Below are 12,067 nucleotides of genomic sequence, written 5' to 3'. Positions count from 1 at the left end.
GGGTTGATGCACATATCCTATTCATTATGTATCAAGCAATTTCCAGTAGGCCATAAGTTAGTGGAGGGTCAAAAAGCACACTACTACTAATGAAATGATAGAAGCATGAAGAACTACGTGAGCTACAATGTTTCCCTGTACCTCAAATATGAGAAAGCTATAGACTTTGAGGAAGGAAGGAAACAAGGTGCGATAAGAAGTAATTTTGACACACTTGTAAACAGAGTTAAATGAGGAAGAAGACATAGTTAAGCTCCAAAGAAAAAAAGCAACAATCAAACCATTTCCAAATTTGCATAGACCGTTATCAACCTCATGTATTAGCATGCGCACGATGTGCTTAGAACTCACTCCTGCATTGACCAAAATCAGCTTATAACAAGCCACTTTTTAATTGGTTTGAAATTAGCCTGCTTTTGGATATGTTTAATCAAACAACTATTATTCCATTCAGGGATACATAGAGAATTCTGTTACATATTTGTGATATTACAAGTAAAGAAGGCAGTTGCAAACTTTAATTCAAATCACCAAATCTCTTGTATTAAAAACCAATTTTCAAATTCTTTTATCAAATCTCATCTGCTATTCATTATATTAGTTATTTATACTCCTAAAATTCAGGAGACTTAACGAAAAAAGACAGCCAAATCGAATCACAACAATTTCAATTTTCTGGTGATGAGAAATTATGTTCCCATCATCCATACTCATGCCGTTATGTGCAGGGATCAATGGTGGAAGTCCCATCGAGTAAAGTTTCAAGTATTCCAAATGACGCTCTTAAGCAAAGACAAATATCAACTGGTTAAAAGCTGAAGGACTCCTAGTTCAAATATGCTACTTCACATACTCAGATCATTGAAATTTCAAGTATGACTCTCTTAAGCAAAGACAGATATCAACTGGTTAAAAACTGAAGAACTCCTAGTTCAAATAGGCTACTTCACATACTCAGATCATTATCTCCCTCTTTTATAATAGTTTTTACATCCTTCTTCAAAAAAAAAAAAAAACATACTCAGATCATTGAAAACAAAACTTCTGAAAGGAAATGAACATTCCTACTTCTCAAAGACTTGCTAGTGTCATTTGACCAATTAATTCACCAATCTTCACAATCACTGCCTGACGTAAGCATTTCACTTGACTCAGTCAGGTCAGCTCCTTCATCTAAGAATGGGGAATTGAAACAGCCAATGCAGAAAGCATACCAAGGATCCTGGGCAATTTACAAGCAAGTGTTAGAACTTGCTTTTGTCACAGTGATGCTTTTTGGGCAAGAAATCCAGGCAATGACATAGTTGCATTAAGCCTTATGTCAAATTTCCAGCCAACAAAACGTTACTGTATAGTTTCCGAATGGAGATTCAAGGTGGAAGCCAGAATTGAAAAAAAAAAGTATCAAACTCCAGCTCCATAGTTAGATAAGAAAATTGTAATTAACACACCATGTTTTAATTATAACTTCTTGATTGAAAAAGATGTGCTGATGGCCTCTACACATATCAGAATCAATATAAACGTTAAGCAGAATTCAAGCAGCTGAATTAACAAGCCAGAATCCTTAGATCTCCTTGAAAGACAATCAAAGATGACAAAGATTTGCACAGTCTAACTTTCCTTTAGATGAAACCATGAAACCATTTCTTAAGAAAGATTTTAAGTTCACAGGCAAATACGAACTGCATAAAATCAAGTACAGAGTAACACCCACGGTTCTTTGTATCATTAGACAAGGAAATTACCTTCAAAAGTTCTGGGGGGATCGCTTTCCTATATCCAGTAATTCCGGCAATTCTTCCCATTCCAGTCCTCTCTCCTTCCCGGTAAGTTTTAGGCGAGGAAGGTTTTCGTTGCTGTGAAGCCTGGTCGAGGCGTCAAGAAGGGGAAAAAGTGCATGGACAAGAGAAGACTAGCGTCGGAAAGATAAGGGGTTTGCGATGCCCGTCGATGGGAACGGTGGTGCAAGTAGGTATAAACCTCCGATGCTTAACGAGTCAGAAACGCAGAACCGCATCAAGACCCCAAGATTTCAACCGATTCGCCCCCCTTGCGCCAAGACTTCATTAAAAATTTGCGCCAAAAAATCTGGGAGGATCGCTTCTCTTGTGTCACCATGTCTACTAATTCCGGCATATATTCCTACTCCAATGCTCACACATTCACGAGAAGTTTTGGTCGATGTGGCCAATGAAGAGGAGCGAAGGCGGTTATGAAACGATGATTCTTCAGAGATCTCCTGGTCATGAGCATGATCTTGTAGATCTTAAAAAAAACAAGGAAATGAAAGTAACCTTAATATAAGACGTATTTACAGAAGGACCATCATTTTTTAAAATTTACCAAGAATGACTCTTTTGACCTTTCATTGAATTTTTTAAGAAAGACTTTTTCGTTTTATTTTTCTAATAATAAAAATAATTACGGATAAAAATAAGTAATTGAATAAAAAAATTAACTATGTTAGATACGTCAAACCTTAAACATCAGATATGAAAGCCTATATAACGAGATCTAATCAGATATATCGAGACTGGGGCCTAGAGGGAGAAGAGAAGGAGGCCGAGATAGAAGAGAAGGAGGCCGAGATAGAAGAGAAGCAAGGAAGCCGAGAGGTTCTGTGACAAAGGCTTGGCCACCCGTGCTTTGCAACGGAGGTCGAGAAGGAGAGGAGAGGGAGGCCGAAAAGGGAGGGGAGGAGCAACGCGAGTCGTAAGTTTCAAGTGATTGATTCGGAAAATAGATCCAAATCTAAATTCCTCGTTTTTTTGCCTGAACAAATAAATTGACGTGATTCACTTAAAGTGTAAGACTAAAGGGTAAATAATACAGGAGTAATTCATGTCACTTCATTCTAAAGGGTTCACCAAATTGGAACAAAGTAAGACTTCATCAAATCAGAGAGCCCAGCAAAACCTATCCGTGCTATTAATGGAAGAAAAGAGAGATGGAGCAGATGCATTCAACTTTAAGTCTTAATCAATGGTGAAGGATACAACAACAGACAATAATCAGTTGGTCAAGAATCCTTGCAATCATCTTGAATTAGCACAACTTTTACTGGTTAGGCCAACAAAAGATGCCAGACTATAAATTTTCTCCTAGTGCAGTGTGTTTCCAATTCCTTTCTGATAGCATATCCGAGAAACGAGTCTGCTTCAAGTTCCAAATAAGATGACAACCAGAAGCATTCAGTACTGAAGTAAGAAAAAGAAAACCAGACTCAAAACTAAACCTCCTCACAACAAGAATACAAGGACCCTTTCTGCTTATCAAATAATAAATAATGAATAATGGAACTGCTGCTTATTGCTCATTTTAATAATTGAAGAAGCACCACCAAAAGAAAGACAGACAATTATCATAAGTCATAAAAAATAGAAAATTACATTAACTCACTAGAAATTCAACAACTAGGTCAACCTCCATGGCATTCAACCAAAGAATCTTCTCTAGCTGTGAGTTTTTTCAGTGTCTACTGATGGCAAATGTTATTTCTTATTCTCAGTACACCCATCCAAAAGTTGTCTCCCTGGATGCCATATAGATCGAGTTCTACTCTCTGCAACAAACTAGGGTAGTGCCACATAACCTAGCTTTTATTGTTTTTTAGTTTTTTCTACATAACTGTACCTTCTCTTTTCTGAACCTATGGCTAGTTGTCATAAACCTCAACAAAGTTCTCAAAAGTAAAAGGAAGAGCTCATGTATCTTCTCTTTTCTCAAACTATGGCTAGTTGTCATAAACCTCACCAAAGTTCTCAAAAGTAAAAGGAAGAGCTCATGTATCTTCTCTTTTCTCAACCTATGGCTAGTTGTCATAAACCTCAACAAAGTTCTCAAAAGTAAAAGGAAGAGCCCATGTACCTTCTCTTTTCTCATCTTGATGCCGTTCATTAAACTTGTTTAGTGAATGGATCTGGAACAAACCCTTGATACATCATTTTGTAAAGAACTTAATTGCTTTTCTCATGTTCTTTACTCTGCAGTAGGCATCAATGAACATTCTATATAAAACCTTGCCAGGTAAAAGATATGAATCCTCTGAGATTAATTTTTGTCATAAAGAGATAAAGCTCTTAAGAGATCCCTACTGTTATTATACCCATGAATTATATAGCTATAAATGAAGGCGTCATCAAATATTTACCACTTGAACATATACCCTTCTTCAAAGTTCTATTAAGAAAAATAAAAAATCAGGTCTAATATCTAGTTCCTGCATTTTTTGGAAAACATCATTTACTTCTTCTCACTTTCTTTCTCAGCACAACAACTTAAGAAAATTTTAAAAGAATAAATATTTGGATTCAACCCATATCTCTCAACTCCTGGAAAAAAGACATTGCCATTTTCTGACATACCACTATCAATCAACGAATTCAGAATAAAATTGAAAGATCGCTCATAAGGAAGAAAATTATAATTTATTTGATTGAAAAAAGATGTGCTGATGGCCTCTAGTCCAAAATCCAATCTGATTCACTCAAATCGCCAGTCGACTCAACAAGCTGAAAAACCATGGTATTAACTAGGATTTTTACTGGGTTCTGCATCTGCATCTTGATTGTCACAAAAGAGAGGTTAGCTGTAATCTTCTACAGAGATTGCTACCCGAGGGATAAATTCATGAAGAAACAGCACAAAAACAAAGAAAAACTGTATGGGACTGCCTCAATATCCAATATGTAAAAATAAAAATTGAATTTAAAATACAGCATTAACAGACCCACAGAACTGGTTCAGTCGGTCACAAAATGGCTAAACTGGCACTTCAAGGAGATGAACACAAATGATTAAAAAAAAAAACAAAAAAGGAAAGAAAACGGGCAGCAGCAACATCATTGTTCCAGGACATTGTAAAGTAATAGTCTCTTCACTTGGGCTCCTGCATTTAATATGATTGATTTAAAAGCATTTCCTGTGAACAATAGATGGCCCAGACTCATCGTACTCTGCCTTGGCAATCCACATCTGCAATAAAATTATAAACCTTTCATCAGAACCCTGAAATTTTTAAACTCAACGAAGAAAAAAAGATAGAATTCATTTTAAGACAAACCTTACCAGACACTGAATTTGCATATATACGAGTAGAATGCCAAACATGGATATAGTATAATAACAAAGAAATTAATAACATGAGAGCCAGAGAAGCAGCCACTAAGTCCTCACAGAAGCATTTATTTTTGTATTGAACAAGTTGGCAAATAAGAGAGCATCGTGAGGTTCCTAATCATGTCTGGATAGAATTTGTCAAAACAGAGAAAACTTTTTATTAACACCTCACCTGTTGGAAAGTGCTAAGGGAAGCCAAAATGGATCCTCCAATCCAAACACTGTACTTCCTCTCGGGTGGTGCCACCACTTTAATTTTCATGCTGCTGGGCGCTAGGGCTGTGATCTCCTTGCTCATCCTGTCAGCAATGCCAGGGAACATAGTAGACCCACCACTAAGAACAATATTTCCATACAAATCCTTCCTAATGTCCACATCACATTTCATGATGGAGTTGTATGTTGTCTCATGGATACCAGCAGCTTCCATGCCTATCATCGATGGCTGGAAGAGCACCTCTGGGCAGCGGAACCTCTCAGCACCAATGGTAATGACCTGTCCATCAGGGAGCTCATAGCTCTTTTCAACTGAGGAGCTAGTCTTAGAAGTCTCCAGCTCCTGCTCATAGTCAAGGGCAATGTAAGCCAACTTCTCCTTCATGTCTCTGACAATTTCACGCTCAGCTGTGGTGGTGAAGGAGTAGCCACGTTCAGTCAGGATCTTCATGAGGGCATCTGTCAAGTCACGGCCTGCCAGATCGAGACGGAGGATTGCATGGGGCAAGGCATACCCTTCATAAATGGGAACTGTGTGGCTGACACCATCACCAGAGTCCAACACAATACCTACAAGAAACGCACATCAACAGATGCAAACAACAAAACTAGAAGTACAAATGCAGAACCCTTTTTTACACTTCCAACTGATTTGCTTACCAGTTGTACGACCACTAGCATAGAGAGAGAGAACCGCCTGAATTGCAACATACATAGCCGGAGTGTTGAACGTTTCAAACATGATTTGGGTCATCTTCTCACGATTAGCCTTGGGGTTGAGAGGAGCTTCAGTGAGAAGAACAGGATGCTCTTCAGGAGCAACTCGTAGTTCATTGTAGAACGTATGATGCCAAATCTTCTCCATATCATCCCAATTACTCACAATACCATGTTCGATAGGGTATTTCAAAGTAAGAATACCACGCTTTGATTGGGCTTCATCCCCAACATAAGCATCTTTCTGGCCCATGCCAACCATAACACCAGTGTGACGTGGGCGACCCACAATGCTAGGAAACACTGCCCTGGGGGCATCATCTCCAGCAAAACCAGCCTGAGATAAATGAAGATGAATATACATATGAACTGAAACCCTGAAATCAGATAAATACCAAATAATATTGCATTTTTACCTTGACCATTCCTGTTCCATTGTCACAAACAAGAGGCTGGATATCCTCAGTGTCTGCCATCTTCTATATAACTGCCAAAAGCAGGAAGAAAATGTCAGGCAGAGAGCTCGGGTCAACCAAGGGAAGATTATGTGAAATGACCTCAATGTCCAACCTGTAAAATACCACACTGCCTACAACAGATCATGAGTGGTGTTTCACATAAGTGCTCAATTTGAAAACTTTTATGTAAACAAAATTGTAATACATATCAATTATCTCCATTCAATTGACAAATGCAGACTACCAAGCTCTCTAGATCTCACTGCTACCTTGGACAAGGGAATTAAGATATTAGATTTCAAGTCTCAAAAGACCCATTCAAACTTTTAAATAAAATATCTTTGTAAGAAATGATTTTAGGATGTGCTAGGAACAATGTTGAGGAAATTTTTTGCACACCCTTGGGACCCAGGTTTTTAGACACAGAGAGACTAACACAATTTAATGAATGCCAGTCCCAAAAAGTCATCACTATGGGATCAAATTAGTAAAAGAACAATAAATAAGATAATATAAACTAGATTACCAACAAATTGGTCCCATTGGTGAAAACTTTTGCAATGTTTCTAGATCATAACAAAAATTTTAAAAATTTTAAACTAATATTTTTCCATCCAAATAGTAAACTGTCAACAAAAACAGTTGCAAAACGTTAAAAAAAGCATCAAAAGACCCACTGTAAGGGACAGCAAATCTTGGTTAACAATTTTGACTTAGAAAAAATAATTAAAACAAGAACAATCCAAATAGCATTGTATTGTGATCAAGGAATTTTACGAAATTGCCTCTCTTCAGTCATAAACATCAGTAGAAAACGCACCTCAACCTGATTAAAGAAGCCTAATGTCCTCCCCCTATTCTAAAACTGGAGCAGGATCGATTACACATTGATCTCAAAATGTAAACATGCCAGCGCAGAATCTAGACGAATGGCCATCTATAGATCCACATTACTTCACGAAAATTCAGATAAAAAGATACAGGTCATGCGTTTTCAACAACACGATCTCAACTAATAAAAAAGAAAATCATCGCATGCGTTTTCAACAAGACGATCTCTATTTTCAAACACCTCAGCACTTCCATAATCTCCGATGAAAAAAGAAATCCAGCCACCGATGGCCGTCTACGAACCATTCATAGCTCTGATTTCAGAACAAAAAACAGCGCAAGAAAAAATGTGTGCGAAACGAAGACGTACCTTAAAGGAATGAGAAGAACCAACTCAGAAGTTATGATCGAAAATATGAAGAATGAGAAAGGTTTTCTGCTCTCTCTCCCCCTTTTACCGACCTCTCGGCGATCTTTCAAGCTACGCGCCCACTGCGTTTAAAAGGGAACTTCACCCAAATGAAACTCAAATCCACATGAAATGCACTTAAATAAAACATGCCACCACTAGAACCGATCTCGACCGTCCCATCTATCTCGCAACACACGGTCTGAATTCCATGCGGTGGAAACAACTGTTATCGGGAAAAAAGGAAGCGAATATTTGGATCTGAGTAAAAATCGGACCTGTTTTGACCATTTCTTTCGGGTAAATAAGGAAATTTGTCCATCTCAACAATAACATTACGACCTCTTGCGCCAAGGGAGGGAGCTGCAGAAAACTTTTTCTCAGTCCCCGGATTCTCGATCAAACTTCTCTCTGAAGTCCAAATCCTCAAAGGTACAGCATTCTTTTCGCCCATATTTTCTCTTGAGCTGATTTCTGTTCTGAAATTGGAGCTATGAGTGATTCTTTAGACGACGATCGGTGGCTGAATTTCTTTTCTCATCGGAGATGTTGGAAATGCTGAGGTGTTTGGACATTGGATCATGAGGATGCTTGTTTTTTACTTTCGATTATCATATGTTTTGGATTTTTTGAGTTCGCATGCAATGGTGGTTCTTGTTAATCGGTTGTGTTGCGTTGGTTTTTGAGGACGAGTGCGTCTTTTTGGTCGAAACATCTTTTGAGGTGTTCTGTTTAGAAAGTCAGCTTGATCTTGTGAAATGTGCTTTTACACCGAGAAGCCTTACTCTTTAGCATTTTGATTTGGGTCATTTTATCTCAATTTTCGTGCGGAAATGTGGATGTATAGATGGTCAGTCGTCTAGATTTTGCGCTGATATGTTTACATTTTGACATCACTGCGTAATCGTTCTTGCTCCAGTTTTAGAGAACGAGGAGGACATTAAGGGTACTTCAATTGGTTGAGCACTCGCATTGCTATACTGATGTTTATGATTGACAAGAGGCAATTTAGTAGTATTCCTTGATCACAATATAATGCTGTTTGGATTGTTCTTGTTTTAATTATTTCATCCAAGTCAAAATTGTTAACCAAAATGTTACTGAAAACGTTCTCCATGTTTCATGTATCCTTACAGTTGGTGGGTAATGATCTGTCTTTGCATCCCATGTTTTTCTGATAATTGCCTATAGCTTTTTGGTAGATTCCATCGTGAGTAATTTTTATATTCAAGTAATTTTGCTGTCCCTCAAACCTTCTGTGGCTCTTTTGCTGCTTCTTTAATGCTTTGCAGTTGTTTCCGTTGACAGTTCTCTATTTGGAGGGAGAAATCGTAGATTAATTTTTTGTTGTGGTCCTGAAAATGATATTTATGATCAATGAGCTTGAGATACATAATATTCCAGTAAATATGTCCAAACGTTTTCGCCAGTGGGAACAATTTGTTGCTAATTATTTCATAGTGTCTGATATATCATTCTTTTACTAATATGATCCTTAGTGATGTTTTTTTTCTGGGGGTGGCATTCATTTTGGTGTTAGTCTCCAAGAATGTGTCTACACGCAAAAACCTGGCTTCCAAGTATGTCCAAAAAAAATTCCTGGATATTGTATAGACCTGATAACTTATAATAGTTTGTCACTAGCTTGTCCTAAAATCATATTCTTACAAAGATATTTTATTTAAAAGTTTGAATGGGTCTTTTGAGATCTAATATCTAATGCATCTTAATTCCCAGGGTAGCAGTGAGATCTAGAAGACCTAGTGGTCTACATTTGTCTATTGAATAAGCTAATTGTCTTGTATTAAAATTTTATTTAGATAAAAAATATCAAATTGAGCACACAGGTGAAGCACCATTTAACAACTCTCATGATCTGTTATAGGCAGTGTGGTATTTTACAGGTTGGATATTGAGGTCATTTCACATAATCTTCCCTTGGTTGAACAGAGCTCTCTGCCTGACATTTTCTTCCTGCTTTTGGCAGTTATATAGAAGATGGCAGACACTGAGGATATCCAGCCTCTTGTTTGTGACAATGGAACAGGAATGGTCAAGGTAAAAATGCAATATTATTTGGTATTTATCTGATTTCAGGTTTTCAGTTCATATGTATATTCGTCTTCATTTATCTCAGGCTGGTTTTGCTGGAGATGATGCCCCAAGGGCTGTGTTTCCTAGCATTGTGGGTCGCCCACGTCACACTGGTGTTATGGTTGGCATGGGCCAGAAAGATGCTTATGTTGGGGATGAAGCCCAATCAAAGCGTGGTATTCTTACTTTGAAATACCCTATCGAACATGGTATTGTGAGCAATTGGGATGATATGGAGAAGATTTGGCATCATACGTTCTACAATGAACTACGAGTTGCTCCTGAAGAGCATCCTGTTCTTCTCACTGAAGCCCCTCTCAACCCCAAGGCTAATCGTGAGAAGATGACCCAAATCATGTTTGAAACGTTCAACACTCCAGCTATGTATGTTGCAATTCAGGCGGTCCTCTCTCTCTATGCTAGTGGTCGTACAACTGGTAAGCAAATCAGTTGGAAGTGTAAAAAAGGGTTCTGCATTTGTACTTCTAGTTTTGTTGTTTGCATCTATTGATGTGCGTTTCTTGTAGGTATTGTGTTGGACTCTGGTGATGGTGTCAGCCACACAGTTCCCATTTATGAAGGGTATGCCTTGCCCCATGCAATCCTCCGTCTCGATCTGGCAGGCCGTGACTTGACAGATGCCCTCATGAAGATCCTGACTGAACGTGGCTACTCCTTCACCACCACAGCTGAGCGTGAAATTGTCAGAGACATGAAGGAGAAGTTGGCTTACATTGCCCTTGACTACGAGCAGGAACTGGAGACTTCTAAGACCAGCTCCTCAGTTGAAAAGAGCTATGAGCTTCCTGATGGTCAGGTTATTACTATTGGAGCTGAGCGCTTCCGCTGCCCAGAGGTGCTCTTCCAGCCATCGATGATCGGCATGGAAGCTGCTGGTATCCATGAGACCACATACAACTCCATCATGAAGTGTGATGTGGATATTAGGAAGGATTTGTATGGAAATATTGTTCTCAGTGGTGGGTCTACTATGTTCCCTGGTATTGCTGACAGGATGAGCAAGGAGATCACGGCCCTTGCACCCAGCAGCATGAAAATTAAAGTGGTGGCGCCCCCTGAGCGGAAGTACAGTGTTTGGATTGGAGGATCCATTTTGGCTTCCCTCAGCACTTTCCAACAGGTATGGTGTTAATAGAACTATTTTCTTATCCTCATATCTGCACATCTTGTTGCTTTACTTGTGTGCCCAATTTGATTATACCGAAAAACAAGTACATGCAGGCGCATGCCAATATAATCTGAGATGGCTGTGACCCTTGGTTGGGATTATGTAGACTTTCTCTAGTTTTATTGGTTCTGATGGCACAATGGCTACTGTGTATGCAGATGTGGATTGCCAAGGCAGAGTATGATGAGTCCGGGCCATCTATCGTTCACAGGAAATGCTTCTAAAGTAATAATAGAAGCTGGAGAAGAAGTCTGTTTTTTACTACATCCTGGAATGCTGCTGCTGCTTGCTTTTTCTTTTGCTCTATTGATTTATTTCGTTTTTTTAAACATGTAATTGGAAAAATCTTCAAGAGCCAGAAATCATTACCCCATTTTTTCATTATTATTTTCCTCAAAAAAAAAAAAATTGTGGATCTCTTGTAGTCTGAGAGGCAGCTTAAAAAATCCCTCTCTACATGAAAGAAAATAGAAATGACGGGTTCTTTATCTTGGAAATTAAATTTCTTTGCCAGAAAATGGTAATCTCTCTCTCTCTCTCTCTAATCATATTTTACTCTCTTTTGTCTCTTTATGGTTTTTCTCTAGCTAGTGTTAGCCATACCAGGCCATTGCAGTTTTCTGTTATCTGCAGCTCTTCGTCCTCTAATCATGTCCATACGCTGCTTCTAGTTATAGAGACATGCAGGATTTGTAGAACAATTGCAACAGCTATACCAGCTAAACTGACAAAGATGCCAAGAAGGCCAAAGTATTCGTAATTTATTCAAATTGGCGTTACCAACTTTGCCAAAAGCAAGGGTTAAAATATTGATGCACTAATTAAAATTTAATAAATTTAATTAGAATTAAAATTACTCGACATATTTTTAAAATGGCAATTTTTGTTTATAGAGGGCCCATCAGTTTGTTTGTTTTTTTGTTTTTTTTTTCATTGATATTTCATTATGGAAGAGATAGATGATAGTTTGCATAAAGAAGAGATTCGACCATATAGAGAGGCAAGAGGTGCAAATTAGATTTATTGCTAGAG

At 38.2% G+C, this 12,067-nt stretch overlaps 2 protein-coding genes across 2 annotated transcripts; one reads left to right on the top strand and one right to left on the bottom strand.

Annotated features, from left to right (window-relative positions):
* Window positions 1–4,663: 4,663 nt before the first annotated feature.
* Window positions 4,664–7,836, bottom strand: LOC137944956 (actin). Its single transcript, XM_068790782.1, has 5 exons — window positions 7,714–7,836; window positions 6,471–6,541; window positions 5,998–6,391; window positions 5,294–5,907; window positions 4,664–4,977 (listed from the first exon to the last, which is right to left on the bottom strand). The coding sequence occupies exons 2-5, from the start codon at window positions 6,528–6,530 to the stop codon at window positions 4,912–4,914; spliced, it is 1,134 nt and encodes a 377-aa protein (XP_068646883.1). The 5' UTR covers window positions 6,531–6,541; window positions 7,714–7,836; the 3' UTR covers window positions 4,664–4,911.
* Window positions 7,837–8,072: 236 nt separating this feature from the next.
* On the top strand, window positions 8,073–11,546 carry LOC137944049 (actin). The gene is made up of 5 exons (XM_068789550.1): window positions 8,073–8,184; window positions 9,740–9,810; window positions 9,890–10,283; window positions 10,374–10,987; window positions 11,194–11,546. The coding sequence occupies exons 2-5, from the start codon at window positions 9,751–9,753 to the stop codon at window positions 11,257–11,259; spliced, it is 1,134 nt and encodes a 377-aa protein (XP_068645651.1). The 5' UTR covers window positions 8,073–8,184; window positions 9,740–9,750; the 3' UTR covers window positions 11,260–11,546.
* The last annotated feature ends 521 nt before the right edge of the window (window positions 11,547–12,067 follow it).

Source organism: Aristolochia californica, unplaced genomic scaffold (assembly GCF_029961685.1).
Source record: "Aristolochia californica isolate CCGP_79_NKW_82.1479 unplaced genomic scaffold, dmAriCali1.0.hap1 SCAF_11, whole genome shotgun sequence".
In the NCBI taxonomy this organism is placed as follows: Eukaryota; Viridiplantae; Streptophyta; class Magnoliopsida; order Piperales; family Aristolochiaceae; genus Aristolochia; species Aristolochia californica.
The sequence above is the reverse complement of the archived record's forward strand: the minus strand, read 5'-3'. Positions and strand labels throughout refer to the sequence as shown.